This window comes from Alexandromys fortis, unplaced genomic scaffold (genome assembly GCF_014885135.2).
Source record: "Alexandromys fortis isolate MF-2015 unplaced genomic scaffold, M_Fortis_MF-2015_v1.1 scaffold_101, whole genome shotgun sequence".
NCBI lineage: Eukaryota > Metazoa > Chordata > Mammalia > Rodentia > Cricetidae > Alexandromys > Alexandromys fortis.
Genome location: NW_026067983.1, coordinates 3008616 through 3028947, shown reverse-complemented (window position 1 = coordinate 3028947; position 20332 = coordinate 3008616). Strand labels below are relative to the sequence as shown.

The 20332-nt window shown below is 36.0% G+C and overlaps 1 protein-coding gene across 4 annotated transcripts in view; it reads right to left on the bottom strand.

Moving 5' to 3' along the window:
- The window catches only part of Dgkb (diacylglycerol kinase beta), a 590490-nt gene that overhangs the window by 347286 nt on the left and 222872 nt on the right, over positions 1-20332 (bottom strand). For all 4 annotated transcript variants that reach the window (XM_050158720.1, XM_050158722.1, XM_050158719.1 and 1 more), the window contains 3 exons: positions 19296-19369; positions 14144-14218; positions 1301-1386 (listed from right to left, as the gene is read on the bottom strand). In XM_050158720.1, the coding sequence (XP_050014677.1) occupies positions 1301-1386; positions 14144-14218; positions 19296-19369 (235 nt within the window). The remainder of the gene's footprint in view (positions 1-1300; positions 1387-14143; positions 14219-19295; positions 19370-20332) is intronic.

The following is a 20332-nucleotide window of genomic DNA, read 5'->3' as shown; positions in this document are numbered from 1 at the left end:
AGAGATTCTTCATAGACTTCATAGGAGGAAAACTGTTTAAATATTTTGACTTAACTCAAAATTGTGTGTGTGTACATGAAGCATAGGAACACATATCACGATGGGATCTATACTGCTTGGAACCTATAAATTTCCTGCAACATCAACTCTAGTGACACTCTATTTTAATTGAAAATAGTGAATTCTAAAAAAAATAAATTATTCTGAGTAATGCTGATCAATTGTTTCTATCCATAGTATTGCAATATTTCAAAGCAAATGAATAGAACATTACTGCTGTATTACCTGAGAACCTCAGGCTTGTTTGCTTAGAGTTTATTTAGATTTATCTTTACATTAAATAGTATTTGAAGTTCCAAGCAGTATAGATCTGTCACCAAAATTCTACATGCTTTTATTTGAACCATGACAAATATATTTGCCTCTCGAGAATTTTTATTTTCTTTCCCTTTCCCTCCTAAGTTCATGAAGTCATTGTGTGGGTATGTATATGGCTCAGTTGACAAGATGGTTTGCAGATAAAACACAGTGCAATACCACTGAATTTGGGGTATACAATGAGCCAAAAACTTCCAGTGTTTTCATTTTTAAAACCCTTACTGGTGTATAACCACTTATACCTTTGCTGAATAATTTATATAATTTTCAAATTTTAGCTTTTACATAGGAATCATTTACAAATATTTTCTGTCTTTCATTAGAATTCCAGTACCAGAATTTTTACTGTGTATTTTCATGCAACATTAGTAGATTAAATTGCGAGATTTGTAAGGAAAGTGTTGATGATGACATGTTCTTTCTTGGATTATCTGCACACAGGCAGCTGGGGGATAGGAGGGACTCCTCCAGGCTGAGACTAGTGACTGGCACTCCCACCAGGACGTTTTCAGTTTGAGATATTTTTCAGTGATTAACAAGACAGAATGTTCTGATTTTCACTTCTTTAAAAGAAAAAAAAAACGTGTATTTGTAGAGAACAAACTTTCTTCGAATTAATATTGATTTGGAAATGACCTGTAGATAATAAAAAAAAAAATACTGGACTCAGAGACTAAAAGAATTTAAAGAAAATATTTGCTTAAAATGTATCAGTTTTTGAGTTTCAAGACATTATATATTTCCAACTATGAATGTGTTCCAAAAAGGGACACATCTGAAAAGAAAACTGCAAGAATTTTTAGAATTCATTCATCATGATGCTTGGTACTTGATAGACAGAAAGACTAAGAGGTGACAGAAGACGAACAGAAGGTAAGGTTACTAGTCTCACCCAAGCGCATTAAACACAGGGCTTCATTACCTATGCAATCCAAAATCCAGCCCACTGTCCCGTCTCCACCGCACGCTAACACTCTGAAGTCAGGGACATCCCGGAAAAAGTGCAACCTGAAAAATAAGTATTTTATGGCATATTATTTACATTTCAGAACTTCGTTATGTATTTTTATTATTCTTAGCTTTTTTCAAATTACTTACATTTTTAACTTACAAAAAATGTAAATATTGCTATCTTACATATCTATCAAATATCATTTTGTGAATACATATTCCAGATCTTGTCTTTAAAATTTGTTTAAATTTATTTATTCAAGGTTCTATAGGAAATTTAATTTATTTTTGTAAAAAGCCGAATTCAACAAATATATGATACTAAATTATAACATTCAAAAGGACATCCTGGCAGATGTAATCGAAACACACATAATCCAGAATGGTGTATGCAATACAATTTCTTTAAGAAGTTTTGTCAGTCAGCCATTGTCTTTTGAAAATTTATTTAGTCATGATTACCGTGTCAGTCACTCTAACATGTTCCCACTTTTCTTTCTCCATTACTGGGAGACATTGGTCAGCCTGCAGTTAAATGTTAGCTTTCAGAATTCCCTTAGCACCTTCAGTCTGCCGATAGAGGAGCCAAACTTGATTCACCTTGACTCTGACCTGGTCAACAGATTTACTACCCAGGGGTGATCAAGCTTAATTGCTGGGTCAGCTGTGCTAAATACCCGCAGCTCCTGTTCGCACTGCAAGTGGTGCAGTCATTACCACACCTGCGGGGAGGACAGCCCGAAGGCTGGCAATGTATCCCACCTTAAAGTCCTCCTTGCTATTTTCCAGCAAATGAAACGTGGAGGCAGAGGAGGAGCTGGTGCACCCTCTTTCCCCTTGCCCTATGTATCAGCGTTGAGTACAATGTGGTACGGAATCACCCACGTCATTTTTCTCTACGTTGGATATCCATATACAAACAGCCATCTAGAAAGCTGTACATTCTATTCACTTTAAAATTTTATGTGTGAGAAAGTGAGAGGGAGGCTGAGGAAGAAAGGGGGTAGGATGAAGGAGAAGTGGGGGCAGTGCCTACCTGTGTGAATGGCAGAGAAAGCTAAAATCGGTTGGAACCCAGTTAGTCACAGTGTGGAAAGGGTGATGTGGATGCTGGGAACCAAAGTCTGGTTCTCTTAAATCACTTCATCGACTTCTCTTCATCCACTAAGCCATCATTAAACATCCATGAGACTGTACTATATACACATGTAAGAAAAATTTCTTAGCTTAAAACATTACAGAGAGATCTGTCTGTATTTCTACCACCTGCAGGTATATAGGATTCCTCGTGGATTTTGTTATTTATGAAAATCCTTTATAGATTCAGTATGAAATCGTGCATTACGATGGTTGTCACAGGAACGAATGGATTCCAGCATTAAATGATTTGCTTTTCTGACCTTTAAACTGTGTCTGGCATTTCATTATTACAGGCTGGAGAAGTGACTCAGTGAGAAAATTACTTCCTTGGCATGTGTGAGGTGCTGAGCTCAGTCCCCAGTAACATAACATTTCAGAGCCTGTCCCGTTCACTATTATATAAATTACTATTCTAGTTACCATTTGAGTCACATTTGTATGAAAATTTGCATGTGTGTGAAGGCTGTTTTAGAGTACAATGTTCTGCTACATTTGCTTTATTGCTCTTAATGACTCCCAGAGTGGAGAGTGTCCAATTCCTTGAAACCCTTGAATAGTAAGAACATTTGAATAGTTTAAACACCGGTTTGATTGTGTGTGTAATGTAAAGTCTCTTTAGCACAGCTGAGCATTCCCATAGGTATCTTGGTGACGTGTGGCCTTTCCCATGAACAGTAATATCCAAACTTTGAGAATTTCTTCAACTGAGTGTTAATGTTATTTAACAAACATTTCCATATTATGAGTGATAATTTACACTTAAATGAAATTCATTTAAAGATATTGCTCAAAGCTATAGAAACATTATACAATTATATGAGAAAATGCAAACAATTTAACTGAGCCCACCATGTGGCAATAAAATCCATAGATATTTAACACCGACGTATCTTTCAGTTCTTTGGGTATAATAACGTGTATATTTCTCCTCTCTAGAATCTGTGGCAAATATTTTCCTCCACTCCTTCTCCACTTGTTATACCTGCAATACGCACAATGTAGTGAGTGCCTGTGTACTAATCTCCCCCTGACAACCCGTATGTTCTTCTGTCCTTACCCATGTAATGTTCCTCCTCTTTCACACAGGCGAATCTGAGCAGGTACGCTTTATTCACCGCTCTGCAATTCCCCCTGGCACTGGTACTAACTTTTCATCAATGATGTTTCCCTAGACCTTTCTATGCATATCTGTTTCTTTGCTATTTCCACTGATACGTGAAATTCCAACTATGTGGATATGCCTCTCAAACTCATTTAAGAGACACTTTGCTGGTATGTCTATGCTGTTATAAAGATTTTTTTTTGTATTTGCTTCCTACTATTACAAGCAGTGTTTGCTTGGAGGGTATTATAATTGAGACACTCCAATACAACGCAATTGACTCATTCTGAAAGACAGCAAACTAGTGTTAGGAAAGTATGCCCATAGCAATCATACTAAAAGGTGCAGCCATGGCATTGCATCAATTCAATAAATTTGTGAAGAGCCAAAATTCAAAGTCTCGCAATACTTCTTTTAACCCAGGACAACAGTCAGGAATGCCTGCTTCCTATTTTTCTATCCAGTAATTAATGGATGAGGGAATGAGAAGATTTCAGAAGGATGCCTCTGTGGAAAGTTTAGTAGTGTATGCTACACTTTCCATCTATCAGTTGAAATTATTTTATCTAGAAGATCAATGGGGATAATTACTTTACAAGGAAATTATCTTGGTCTGTACTTGAGTCTGTATAGGTTATTTAGTGCATATTTTAAAGTTAAACTTCAAATAGATTATGAATATTAATATTATTGAATTTCCAGTGTAGTGCACAGCATCACTGGTTTCCCTAGAGACTTTATCTACAATTGTTACATTTGAAAGCAATCTTATGCTAATGATTGAGCTCAGTAGCTCCACTGTAAATGTTCAACAGCCACCCTAGAGCAAGTTGTATAGTTCCAGTTATTCAACAGGAATGCATTCTAGACTTCTGCTGTACAACAATCTTCCTATAGTTAACAGCATGATAGTGTACATTTGAAACACAGTTGGGAAGACAAATCTTGTCAGTATTCTGGACTCAAGAATAAAGCATTGGTGAGATGGTCACACTTTCTCTAATAAGCTCACATTCCTCTTAATTTTGAGACGGAATAGATGCAGTATTTTAAAAACACACACGAGAAATGTTTTAAGAAAAAAATATTTCCAGTCCATACACTATAATTTTAGAAGTGTGTGATAATGAGATTTATTAAGAAAATTCATGTATTCATTTTGAATCTATGGTGAATATTTATTAATCAGAGAACCATAGAGATTGGTGTGTGCACCATATGTTCATGAACCAGACTGAAAATACAGAACAAACAAGTGTATGCTATTAGGCAGTGTATGTATTAGACATTATTTATACTAAGAGTGATGTAAATATTTTGACAGCACTAATATTTATTTTATTACCTATGTTTGCGTTCCTTGCAGTGAATAACTATGAGACTAAAGCTCACGAATGGCATTATCATGTCACCAGCTGAAAGAGATGTCTTTCTCTTCAGCACAAAGAATAACTTCAGGAGAATGTCTCAAAAGTTATCACTTCTGACTCTAGAATTTCACATCATAAACAGCATGCTCCTGTCTTATTATTATGCTCAATTCATATTCACAGTTGCGTGTATGCACCTTCATATTTTTTTCTCAAAATCACAATATTGTATGACTTCATAGCTGCCTTGTAATTCAGGGAGGATTCCCAGTTTGTGATTGTTCTTGTGTTGCCACTGTATTGATAGTGCACAACAATTAATTTTTTAGGTAAGATCTCTCTCTAGCTTAGACTGGACTTAAACTCACTATGTAGCCTAGGATAAACTTACATTTGTGATGAGGTTCCTGTTTAAGCCTGAAGTGCTTTAAGCACAGACATCAGTTGACACGCTAAGCTAGAAAGTCATTTCTCCACAGCCTCCCCCTTGTTTTCTTACACCCGGGTGGTGTCTACAAACAACATACACTGACTGATAATGTTACTGAAACTTCAGTGTCCTTTCAAAATGGGAGCAAGAAGCATTTAAGTCTCCTAGGGTTTCATTCTACAACTTGTGCAACAAAGTGCTGTTACAGAAGAAGGAATTTTCACTTAGCTATTTCGATTTAGAACTTGTAAAGACCAGCTTCAAATACAGGACTTGCAAGCCTCTGAAACCTCCCCAGTAGGTCCTGCTAAGAAGAAAGTTCATCATAAGAATGCTTTCTTATCAAAACATCTTCACTTTAATTTGATAATTTGGTTGCTAGAAAATGCAACCATTTTCAACAAACTTGGGGGTCCACTCCATCAGGGCAGAGGACAATTGCACATAATAATTTGTGCTCATTTTATGATCTTAGAATACAATTAATGCCATTACCAAAATAAAAAAAAACTCATTGCAAAGATAGTTTAGTAAAACATAAAGAAATGAAACATTAAGTTTATTATCCCTTGACATCTTGGAAACACTGCTTATGCAAATGTGAGTTTTAGGTGTGGAGGGAAAGAGAAAGAGAGCAGAATATAAGACAAAGTGAGAAACCACATGGGAGCGTTAATTCCTGAAAACCATTGATGCTATCTCATTATATGTTTTCTTCACAGTATTACAAAAGGTACAAGAAATTAGTAGCCAATAAATAATACGTTCTCTAAAACTGTCTTCTGAACAAGTGTGCATGAGTTTTAGAAAATGTTATTAAATTGGTATGAAATTTCCTTCAAGTCATTTTCACTGATTCACAAAAAGTAACGTTTAGTTAAAACATTTTATCTTATATAAAACTATTCATAAGATCACTTAGATAATAAAGTACCTTCAGAAACAACTTTTGTTAGCATAAAATTTTATACTAGCTGGGAAATATTCACACGTGTGTTCCTCTGTGTGTATGTGTGTACTGTAGGCATAGTTATTTGTTGTGTGTGTGCAGGTGTAGAAGTTTACGTGTGCAAGTGGAGGCCAGATGCTAGTTTTCCATTTCTCTGCAGTGTATGTCCTCTTAAAAAAAACTTTTACTATTATTTTACATATATCACTGCTTAGTTTTTATGTTTGTATTCACACCACATGCATGCCTAGTGCCCCTGAAGGACAGAACTAGAGTTACAGACATTTGTGCATACTCATGGGATTGGTGGGAATAAACCTATGCTTTCTAAAAGGGCACTCAGTACTTAATACTTAAGCCTTCACTCCAGGCTCATAGACTTTATTTCTTGATATAGTCTCTCAGCCTTAAAACTGTAATTTAATGATTGACTAGACTTGGTGCTCAGTGAGCTCCGGGTATCCGCTGTCTTCCTTCCTTGACCCCGGTTTTCTAGGACAGGTAACCTGAACTCAGGCTCCATTGGTTGTGCCACAAGCCCTGTACCTACTGAGCCATCCTCCCAGCCTAGAAATAGTTATTTTTGAAAGATAACTTAAATAATTATAAATATACATTTATATTAAGGACAAAGTAATTGATTTAAATAAAAATTCTAGATCATTTTTGCTTTGGACTATGCTCCACTAAGATTTGTGATGAGTTAGGACTTAATTTGTGTTTGTTTTGTTTTCTGCAAATAAAACACAGAGATTGAGAGCCAAAGAATTTAGACAAGAGAAGGGTACATATTTCCTGACCCAAAAAGAAAGACCTCTGTGATACTTTAATCATATATGTGTATTTGAGAGGATGGATACATGTTTCACTCTCCCTTTCTGAATGTTTTTATTGGGTAGAAGTCCAGCCTGCTCTTTTCAGCTGACTGGGACACTCACATCCATTATTGTTTACAGAAAGAGGAACCCTACCTATGTTTTAGGAGTCAAGATTCTGACTATATAAGCACAGATTGACCTGGAATTGATGTTACAGTGTCAACCCAAAATCTTCTTCTCAGGGCTTCCAAACTCTGGGGTCACAGTTTTGTGCCACCACATCTGATCTCCATGTTTAGAATAACAAGAGAAGGTTGGATCATTACACCAAAATTGATTACAAATTGTCTTCTGACTCCAATTCCTATTCCCTTGCTCTGGTATTTTTTCCTTTCTTTTTCTTTCTGCAATTGAAGGTGTGACCTCTCAGTTTCATGTTCCTTGGCTCCCTAAAGGACAATAATAGACTCTTCCCTGAAAATCAATCTTAAATTACTTTCTTGGCTTTGGATCATGGTATTTTATCATAAGAACAGGGAAGCAACTAATGCAGCTCTATTTTTATGTGCTCCTTTGGCATGTGTGTGTATGTATGTACACATGCATGTAAACGATATCAATGATTAAGTATTTTACTCATGTGAATATGCATGCTATAATATTTTATTTATTGTTAGATTTTTGAAGCCTGCATAAATCATGATTCATAAACAATGATGTATACTATTATAAATGCTATTTCAATGGTTTAACTGTCTAAACAATAAAAGTTCAGAATTTCCGACATCTCTGTGGTCCTAATTCATTTAGTGAACAACATAGTGACTGAAGACTATGAGACCTCAGGTAACAGAACTCATGTGTGAGAAAATCAAGTTGGTGACTTTCATTACATCAGTCTATTTTATGTTTCTTTACTTGTATTAATCTATAGATCTTTACGTTGCATTTTAAGATTGAAAATGAAATATAGCCCCTCCAGTGCCCAGGACAATACCAGAAATACACCACTGCATTTCATTGTGCAAGAACTTCATCCCCATCTGCATCATGTCTTATTGTCACGCCCATGAAGGAGTGTGGGGTGGGGAACATTTCAGGTTTGCATCAGGGAATAGCAGGCTTTCACATTTTTGGACAGTTGTAGCAGAGTTTCGCTGAATTTTGTTAAACACTTGTTAGTTTTGCAAGGCATTTTGTGAGGTGATAGCACTCTAGCATGATGCTGTAACGAGAGAAATATGTAAGAGGTCATGAGCTCTGACTGAACAGAGATGCTTAAAATAAAAATATGATGGAAAGTTTGTTATATAAAATGGTATTTTAAATAAAAAAATAACTAAATATGTGGAATCTGTTACACAAATTCCAAGTTGATAAGAGGATGTTTCTTTTAAGATTTTACTAAGAGAAACATGTCTGATAGTTGAGAATGTGAACCTATAGATCGCCTGTTAAGTTATATTTAAAATTAGTATTTGTCTTATATTTAAACTTAGCATATAAAACAAAAACATTAAAAAGTATATTTCTCAAAAAATAGATCATATACTAATTTATGAGCAAAGTGAAAAAGAATTTCCCTATTTAAGAATATTATATTTTATGTCAAAGTCTTTGGTCCATTTGGACTTCAGTTTTATGTGTTGTGATAGATATGGATCTATTTTCATTCTTCTACACATTGAGGATATCGAGTTATGCTAGAACCATTTATTAAATAGGCTTTCTTTTCTGAACCTCATAGAAGAGAAAGTGGGAAGTACACTTGAACGCATTGACACAGAAGAACACTTTCTAAATATAACGCCTGTAGTACAGACACTGAAAGAAACAATTAATAAATGGGACCTCCTGAAACTGAAAACCTTCTGTAAAGCAAAGGACACGTTCAACAAAACAAAATGGTAGCCTGCAGAATGGGAAAAGATCTTCATTAACTGCACATCAGACAGAGGGCTGATCTCCAAAATATACAAAGACCTTAAGAGATTGGTCATCGAAAGAACAAATAAAAAAATGGAGTATAGACTTAAACAGAGAACTCTCAACAGAGGAATCTAAAATGGCTGAAAGATACTTAAGGAAATGCTTAACATACTTAGTCATCAGAGAAATGCAAATCATAACAAATCTGAGATCCTATCTTACACCTGTAAGAATGGCCAAGATCAAAAACACTGATGAAAACTTATGCTGGAGAGGTTGTGGGGTAAAGGGAACACTCCTGCATTGCTGGTGGGAGTAGAAGCTGGTACAGCCCCTTTGGATATCAGTATGGCAATTTCTCAGAAAATTAGGGAACAACCTTCCTCAAGACCCAGTAATACCACTTTTGGGTATGTATCCCAAGGATGCTCAATCATACCACAAGGACGTGTGCTTAACTATGTTCATAATAGCATTGTTTGTCATAGCTAGAACCTGGAAACAACCTAAATGTCCCTCAAGTGAAGAATGGATAAGAAAAATGTGGTACATTTACACAATGGAGTACTACACAACAGAAAAAAAAAACAAAAAATGACAGCTTGAAATTTGGAAGCAAACGAATGGAGCTAGAAAACATCATATTGAGTGAGGTCATTCAGACCAAGAAAGACCAACACCATATTGACTCACTCATAGACATAAGCAAAGAAAACCACCCTACAAATAACAATCCCAGAGAACCTAGACAACAATGAGGACCCTAAAAGAGACATACATAGATCTAATCTACATGGGAAGTAGAAAAAGACAACATCTCCTGAGTAAATTGAGAGTATGTGGACCATGGGAGAGAGTTGAAGGGAAGGGGAAAAGAAAGAGGGGAGCAGAGAAAAATGTATAGCTCAATAAAAAAGTAAAAGAAACCAAATATTATATTTCACTTCAATTCCTTAGATATATTTTAAATTAAATTTTAATGTGATCTGTGAATAAAGTGTCTGTGTTTTTTATAATTTATAGTCAAAAGACAAAATTCTATCTACTTTGTAGGTACACAGAAAACTTGAGGTGGTTTGGTGTAAGGAAGAGTAGCAAGTAGAGAATATATAAGAGGAGTCATGGATGTTTATTTTGAAAGTGTGGAAGAAAACTAACTGCATCCTATGAAGACCTGAGAGTAACATTCTTCACATAGCTTTATTTTTTACCAACATATTTCTTATTAATCTTCTATTCAGCTCATTATATTCATTATAAGGAAGGAGTCCACTTGTATAAAACATTCAAATTTCAGATGCCTCAAAAAAAAAAAAAATAGAACCAAAGCAAAAGCCCTTGGAAGGAGATGCTACACAAACACACACACACACACACACACACACACACACACACACGCAAACTTATTGAAGCACTGGGGAAAAAGTAGACCAGAAAAGTGATACCATTCAAATTCAGAAATGACAAAGGATATTTGATTACCTGAGAGATTCTATGGATTAGAACACTTCAAAGTAATGTGCACAATGAGGAAACCTGCAGAAGGACTGACCTATAAACAAGGAGAACACAGCCACACAGAGCTTGTCCTGGCATCGTGCAGAGGACAGTTTCATGCTGAAGTGCAGGCCTATATCTGAGACACAGTGCGGGATGGTTATCAGTGGCCTAGCACAAGGAACGTCCTCATGAAATGGGGCTAATGAACAGCTCCTGGAGAATCTATTTGGTTTCAATCTAGGAAGCATTTACATGGTGCCTGCCTCATCCATTTTCTAAGGAACCTCCTTGAAAGAATAAAAGAATTTTGAAAAAAAGGTTCAATATAAAATTAAAAAGTGTATAAAAGCACGGGAAGTGATAATGCAATGAGAGGTGATAAAAGCAGATAACTCACAGTTATGACTCCGTCATCATGAACCAGCATATGCATACCAAATACACTAGTAAAGCTTAGCAATATGTAAGTAAAATGGAAGAATACTTTAATGATCCGGTCTTAAATGTAAGAGTAGCCTATAACTTATAATATACTGAGAATTCATTTAGTATAGAATTAGTTACTAAACAATCAATGGGTACATGGGAAAAAGAGAAAAAAAACTATAAACTGAAATCACAAAGAACAATTTTGAATAATTCTTAATTAGTACATTAATATTTATGGAACTATATATTTAAATACACATTAAGATGATAAAAGGAAATTGGGAAAAGGAAAGAACCCATGTTGTAGGTGAGAAACAAAAAAAAAATGTTAGTGTACATGAGGAAAGGGTCCATGATATTTCTTAAAATAAAATATCACTTACGTAAATTTGTATTTGGAGGCGTGCTTACATTTTTCTGTCTAAAATGAGACCCGGTGGAAAGGAAGGAAAAGGAACTGCCCTCACAGAGTTTCCCAGAGAACACTTACAGCGTGTGTGATTGTGCTTGTCACTGTTGTAGGCATGCAGTGCCTTTGACTACCAACATTTCTCTTTCCCTGTCTTTGAAGAAACAATCCACTTCAGCAGCTAATAGAACTGAAGCCAAGACTCCCCACTGCATACTAGACCAGACTATAGCAAGATAGATGTGCATGTTTCGCTAGGAGGTTTGCTTTTTTTTTTTTTTTTCAGAGAGCAACAAAACCAATCAGATGCAGCTGCTCTGAGCAGTGGTCTGCAGGGCAATTTTTACTCCTATGATTTTGATTTCTTACACTGTCCTGTCTCCTATCTGTTCTCAAACCCCCGCATTCTCCCTTTTTCCCCAATTCAGTAAACAACTTCACAATGTTTCCTTGGTTTCTCATAACAAGGAGGCTGTGTACCTGTTGCTAGCAAATGAGGCACAGGAATGAGAAAACTAGATAGTTGATCAGACGTGCACAGTGAGATGATTAAAATATATTTTCACCTATCAAATTACAGAAAAATTAGAACTGCAGAAGATCATCATATTAAAATGTATTGAGAAAAACACATTAGATTTCATATGAATATGCTATTCATATATTGTAAATTTTTGAGGAAATAACATTAAGATTGACAACACCATGAAACAAGACATTTTACCTGTTGTGACTTATTCTATAAAATTATTTCAACACACTTTCAAAAATAAACTTAAGTTCATCGGAATATTCTCTTAATGTGGATTTGGTAATGGTTTGTAATTTAAATTTAAGACAGTCTAATTGATCATCAATAATAAAATTGCTAATAATCTTATGGATTGTTATTCATCGCTTATAAAAAACTGAATACAAATATCTACACAAATGAAAAAATTGCCCTCCTATTTTCTTTCAAGGGAGAATATGAGAATTACAATTTATATAGCAAACAAAGTTTATATTTAAACTTACATAAACATGTTTATGTAATATCAACATGTTGATGTTCGAACGTCACAAGGTAGATATATAGATAAGTTACCAATGGGTATCTACAATAGATTGGTCAGGAAGATAAACTATGGAGGAGCTGAAGCAGAAGGGACGTAACTTTTTTCCTAAGTGGTAATGTTTGGAGCAAGGGTGTAAGGAATGGAGGATATCAGGATACATACAATATAAAGAGGGACACAAGCATGTCATACTTCAAAGAGTGGAAGAGAATTAAAATGACAAAACCTTACAAAAGTCACGATTATTACAATGATCCATACAAAACTAGCATAGTATTGCTACCTCTCAGTTAATATTGCCACCCAGAGTGCTGCAGACGAGTGCCATTTACTAAAGCTATGCTACACAGTGACATTGGCCCACTTAAAGTCACAGCTCTTCTAGGAAGTCAGCATCATTCGTCTCTATGTAGGTGAGACAATCAAGGCACACAGAGGCTAGGCTGTCCAGGATCCAGCTAGGTTGACTGAATCAACATTTCAAAGGGTTTTCCTCAACCGGTCAGAATATGCTAATTCTGTGGAGTACAGAGAATATTCGAGAGCAAAGAAAAGCATGATCTCAAGAGTGCATCTGGGTCAGCCTCCTGACTTGTCCTGGCCTTGACGCTGTTCGTCAAGACTTGCTGCCTGTGACCAGTTGTGAACCTGTCTAGCTGGCAGGATATATTACTCGACAAGCCTGCCTCTGATGGCAAAGATGCTCCATTGGACACTACTCCATGTTTGGAAACCTGTCCTGGATAGCAAGCAATAAGGGGTATAAGAAAACAACTGTTACAGTTGTGGAGCACATGATAATCGTGCTTTATTAACACTAGTTTACACATATTATTATGCTACAAATTTTATTCAATTTTTAAAAGAACAAACCATTTTGGTACCTAATTTATAACTCTTGGGAAACCGCCTACAGGACTTATTTTAAACTCTACTCATGTTTGTTTTCTCTTTTTTTTTTTTTTTTTACAGGAAACACAAAAGCTTATTCAGCTCCTCTCTGCTTTGTGTGGGTCTAATGTTTACCGCCACGCTGATAGAGAGAAAGGAGGTCGCCGCAAGAGGATGACGTTAATAACTTAATGAGGCCAAAGTAATGATAATTTAGTTCAGTCTATATTTATTTCATCAAAAGTACATGTTTCACGTTGAAAATATAATTTTATTCCGCTATGCCTTACCTAGTAATAAGAAACTATATTATAAGAGAGTGGTATTCATTAGATGCTTCAGATAATAAACGAGAAAATTATATTATGACTTCTAGTCTTTGTTAATTAGTTTCTTGTTTCAGTCTGCAACAAATCTATTCTTAATACTAAACCAGTAAAAGACAGCAGTTCCTCAAACAAGGTTCAGCAGCTTTAAATCTTGCCCTGTGTGTGTGTGTTTATGTGTGTCTGTGTGTGAGTACGTGATGAGCATGTGTCGTGTGTGTGTGTTTGTGATATTATTAGTACTGCTTATACTAGAAAAGATCCAAATCTGAAGTGTGTTGCTAGCTATTTTGAAGAACATCATGTGTTTTTGCTCTTTTGCTGTAGGTACCATCATTTTTTTTTTCACATGCTGAACGCTCCGCAGAAGTTAAATGACCTGTCTGGACACATCACACAGGTTATTTCATTAGTAGCTATGAGGTGAGTCGATGACAATGAGGTTATCCGCATGCTCACTTACCCTGGCATTGGTCCATTTCCAGAAAGGCTGTAAACCTGGCGAGGGTTTAGTAGATACTGGAATTTTCTGTAAATGCTGTAAATGTGAAAACATGGTAGGCGGGGAATTTAGTAAAGACCTATCGTGATTTTTCAGAAACATTACAGACCTAGAGCCGAAAGTGTACAGGTTAGTATTTAATGGTATTTGATAAATCCATCCTTTATAATATCAGACATACAGCACTCGAAGAACTAGTGGATCTCAAAAGAAAGGAAACAGACACGAAGGTAATACAGCTTTAAGTCAGAAATGATGGTCACACTGCTATCATGCAGCAACTGCTAACCCTCCATTACTTCCTTAATTAACATTAAAATGGAGGCACACAGGCCAGTTCCATAATTAACATTTGAGCTCATCCCCATGCAGTGACAAAGGAAGGAGGAAATCTTGTTCAAATGAACAGAGAACTAACTAACTAAGGTAACCGGACTAAGGCAAAACATTATTGTTGCTAGCTAAGGCGAAACATTGTTGCTAACTAAGGTGAAACATTGTTGCTAACTAAGGTGAAACATTGTTGCTAACTAAGACGAAACATTATTGCACTCAACTTTTTAATTTTAACTTTGGGTAGGAGAATGTTCATGAAAATAAAAAAATCTTCAAAACCAAAAAAAGAAAAATATTTCAGTATAAAACTTTTAATTATATTCTCTTGATAGATGGCTATGTGGAATATAAGCTTCTCTCCACAGATCTCAATACTGGACCTAAGTAATAAAGATTAAAAACTATCCCATATGCAAGGTAGAGTTACACACTTTATAATATACATTCCTGGAAGGAAATAACATAGTCCAGTTGTTATACATGAACATTTCAACTTATAAATCTGCCAAATTATTCTAACAGGTTAATTTTAAAGACTTTACTTTCTGAAAGAAACTAATATTTTACCCCATCTCTAAATCTACAAAAAAGAAAAAAACCGTTTTACCTTAATTTATTATGTTATGTAGTGACTTGAGTCATTCTCTGTTAGTTCCCTTTCCTGCTCTGTGACCGGAAAGATTAGACCAGTCCTTTGCCTTTAAGGGAGAGGTGTCTCTCAGCTCAGGATGTTTGTTCCCACTAGTACCTAGTCAGTCACCTGGTACTATTCAGACCCCTTCCTTCTGAGCCAACAGCCCATCTCTTAACTTTCCCCTTAACTATATCCGTGTTGAGATGCTCCTGGTCGGCACCATGCCCTCTCACGAATCTGCTTTCTCCTTTACTCATCTGGTGAACATCTATTTATGTAACACCCAACACAGGAGCACTTATTCTGAGATTTCTCAGTTTTCATGGATATTTCCTCCTCTGAACTTCCATGGCAACATATTTTAAACCTTTCTGTGTTAACACTCTTCATGTGGTTTTTGCAAAATGTGTGTTGACATGCCCCCCATCACAAACCTTCTGTCTTTTACCCTGGCGGTAAAGGTGTTAGTGGGGTTTGGATGTGACCAGCAGGAGCCATCAGAATAAGCGATAAGTGAAAAACTTCACACCTGTTGGCTATTAAAGGAAATTTTGTGTGGATATATAATTCTGTGACATTGCAATTTATCCAACCTATCAAAGTAAAAAACGGCAAAAATAAAAGATAAAGAGACATCTCTATGGAGTCCTAGTCTGGAAGTTACCTGTCACAGGAAAATTGCTCACATTCTAAATAGGTATCTTTTAAAACATCTTTTTACATTATTTGTCAAATCTTTTATTCTTTTGAGAATTACACACATGTGTGGAATGTGTAAAATGAAACATGAGCGTCCAGATCCTGTTTCCACTCACTGGTTTCATTAATGAGGGCAGTGTAGCTTCCAGTGTTCCTAAGTATACTCATGTATCTTTGTCATTTAAATGTTGAACTTGACCATTAAACATGAATGTAATTGGCCCTGAGAGCTCCTTTGGAATTTCTAATAGAGGGCTTAGCTACTGCCATGCTCTTGAGTGAACACCATTTCTGCTCTCACAGGCAAAGTCTTCCTCTTTAGTCTGAGCCCAATCTCAGAAGGAATGAGCTCAGTGGCAAGGAAAAAGAGGGCTCCTCTTAACCAGCTACATCTGCTGACTCCACCCTTGGGATCAATAAGGAGATCCTCATCCATGCGTCCACCTCCTCTTCAGGTGCTCTTGTTGTTCTGTAAGATCGCCCACACTTCGTTTGGTACTCCCCATCTGTGCATTGCAATGGAGTCATCCACTGGATCGTGTGCAACAAGTCAGGTAGCACAGCCTCAAGATAATGATGCCCAACCGCTAGCAGCTGTCAGCTGACAATAGCCACTCAGTTAAATAGTTCTCACGAGTCCCTCCACCATCTATACTGGAATTGAAGCCGGCTGATCTTTTTAGGTCTTCTACAGATAAAACAGCTAGCATTTTCTATGATACAATGATTTTCTTATTACTAATTTGAATGTTCTAAATTTTCCCTCTTACATGATTGCTTTGTATAGATTCCCAGCACTACATTCAATAGTGATGAAATTGGCATGGTTGTCTTATTTTACAATTCAAAACGGACGCTTTCGGTTTTTCTACATTTCTTATGATACTGTTAGTGAGGTTTTCATGAATGACATTGTACTATGCACATTTCTTCTATACCAAATTTCTTCAACATTTTTTTTTCATAAAGCGTGCTAAATCTTGTTGGGGAATAATCTTTTTGTGCGCTGTGAAGATGTGTCTTTGCCAAGGCACCTTCTGATTAGTTTAATAAAGAGTCGCATGGCCATTAGCTAGGCAGGAGGTATTGGTGGGACTTAGAGGTAGAGAGACTTCTGGTAAGAAGAGAGACGGCAAAGTCAGCTAAATATGAAACTATTTGGAAACACAGAATGGGAAAGAGGTAACAGCCACATATATTAATAAAAATATGGGTTAATTTAAGTTAAAAGACTTAGGAACGAGCCTAAGCCACAGGCCAAGTTTTTGTAATTAAGAACAAGTTTCCATGCCGTTATTTATGAGCTAGAAGCACAGAGAAAAATCTAACTCCAAAAATCTTCTGCACTTATTGACAAGATAAAAATAGATAAAAACATCTCTGCAACAAAGGAACATAATCCATGGGATGGGAGAAAGAATTTACAAAATATGCAACTTATAAGGAGCTGACAGCATTCATGACAATATAAAAATTTGAAAAATTCTAATTAAAACAGAAATATAGCTAAATATATATTCTGAAAAGAAGACTTAAGAATGGCTAATAGGATATATGAAAGAAAAAAAACACAACAAGACCCATCACTGCAGCAAACTTTTAGGAAAAAGCAAGTGAAAACTACAGTGAGAGATCACCGGACTCAGTGAGAATGGCTATTATTTAAACTGGCCATAGAATGATGTGGATGTGGACAAAAAGCATCCTTTACCTGTAGGTCTCAGTGATATATTTCTTATTGAAAAGAGTAGTGGCAGACTTCAAAATCTTAAAGATGGAAGTACTGTTTGATCCACTAATGGATATGTATCAAAAGACATTAAAATAATGTTGTTAAAGAAGCACCTGCACCCCAGCCCACTGCACTATGGCTCACGATAGCCAAGGCCAGGAACAGCCAACATGTCCACCATCTTAGGAGCAGACACAGGTGGCACAGACTGAACTGTGAACGAGCAGCATGAAAGCCTGTAACTTTGTCACCACATGTATATACATAGATGTTAGCTAAGTGCAGTGAATCGCATGAACGCCTGTAACTTTGTCACCACATGTATATACATAGATGTTAGCTAAGTGCACACTTGTGGGATAGAAACACAATGATCTCAGAGGTGAGCGTTCACTGTAAGTTATCAAAGGCGGTAATGATTACAGAAAGGGGGCAGTTGTGGAAAGGTCGGTAAAGGGGCACTCAGGTTAGTTTCACAGGAGCAAAATGTCTTGGCGGCTAGTGCCCAGTTAAACAACAAGAGATAATGGACAAATTCATTAGGCTAGAAAAAAGATTTTTCAGTTTGATAAACATTTGAGGAGATATGTTTAGCCTGATTATGATAAAGAATGTATTAAAAATACCACAAGAAAGCCTATTAACATTTACCACTTCCATCCTTTTATTATTTCTGAAATAAATTGAATTACGAAGGTGTGTGTAATAAATTAAGCTTTTCAGAAAAAGTACTTTTGCAATATTACTTAATTTCTATTTTCATGAGTGAGGCAACTGATCTCTCTAATAAAATTTGTGGAGCTTTAAAGTTTTGAGTTATTACTACAGTATATATTTGTCATAGTAAAACATAATTATATGCTATGAAAAGTATAAGTTAATATTTCATTCAGTGAAAAGATAGCATCATTTAATCAAAACAACTCAAAAGTTAAAGGACATCAGAAAAAGTAATTTTCAAAATTCTACTTTAGGGATGGAAATCTTTCTAATTTCTTGTAAACAACAATGGACTCTAATGTCCAGTCACAATGTTTGCTTTGACCTGTGTTCATATATGAGATTAAAAATGACATCTCAGCAATGTTAAGGTGGGTGTACATGATTGTATTACTCCTGTCTATACTTTAATAAACTTTTCAGTGGTTTCCTTTTCATATTTTTGTTGCATATTATGACTTAATTATTAATTTATCACAAGAGTAAAATTTATTACTTTTGGCTTGAATAAATACTAAGATGCCTGACACTGTAGCTNTACTATCCTTACCTACAAACACAGAATCATTAACTCTAAAATGTATGCTGAAAATCACCATAATATATTTGCCTAAAAATTACACATGAATTCTCTTCCTTAATATTAACTGTGATTTGCCTAGGGTCTACCTGTTAACCGCTTGGAAAACCAACCTTATTTTAACATTGTGAATCTTTGTCATATACCAAGCCCTTTGCTAAGAGGCAAGATCATAGTGTGGTAGACAAAATGGAGATATGTGATATTTGGTAGCTAAAATGCTTACAAAAGGCCATTACATGAAAATTTCAAATATAAAGACAAGTGATTGATATTAGTCTGCAACATATAAGTGTTTGCTTGTGTCATTAGAGTTATTATCCTTTGAGAAGCAGTGTTGCTTCCATCATAAAAGTAGTTCATCTTTTCACTTTTATAAAATAGAAAAACAGACTTGACTTTTAAAACCTACCGTTCTCCTTGCTTCCCACCACTTTTGGGGTTGACGAAAACTAGAAGTGGATGCGTGCCAGGAACAGGAGTGATCTAGAAGGAAATACAGAGAAATGATTAGGATGCTACACAGGGGAGGATGGCTGTCGTCTCTCATCATGGGTAAAAGGCTCACAAAGGACCCTTCCTTTAAAGAAAGAACAAGAGGCAAGAGAAGAAAACCAAAAGCTGCAGTTTGTGGAACATTCTGTAAACTATCAACAATCAGTCACAGAAAGAGAAACAAGAATCCGGTTAAATAATGGCTTCTTTACGAAGAGTTTCCCTAACTTAGAGCTGGTATTCCACATGGATTCCATCTTGGGGGCCTCCTTCGTACCTAGTGTTTCCGCCCACACCATCTTACCTCGGTACTTTTTTTTCTCATTTTGAAAACAGAGTCCCTGTGGACCATGCCTATTTGCTAAGCAGGGGTCCACTAACTGTTGCTCCCCCTTATAAACGGGGTGGGCAGCGATCTCTGACTCTGCTGTGGATCAAAAAGGAAAAGTTCTTCCTGGTGGAATTTTAATCTAACAGGAAGTACAGATTAACAACACAAGCACATGGACAAATATGGACTCTGTAGAGAGGTGGCCGGGAACTCAAACAATACTGGCGCTGTGTTGGTACCTTGATAGCATGGGACCATTGTTTTAGGTAGAGTGGCAAAGAAATCTTGTGTCTGATTTCACTGTTGATAGGTAGACACCAATAAAAGTATACTGGGTAGAAACACTGTTATTCAAAGAATATTGATATCATGCTTAAATGGAGCTCAGAACAAAAATTAAGACTATTTTAGTAAAAGATTATGGAACCAATAGGATATGTTAAATATTAAGATAGGAAGTAGATTAGGCTATTCTTGATGTAGTGTTTTTTCTTCCCTAGAGATGATTCTTAAATATTTAATGTTACAATTGAAAGCAATCATTTCATTACATCATGCCCTTTCTTGCTGTCTGTTTTAATGGTACCAGTTTAAATATTCCTTCCTCCAATCTTCAGTTAAAT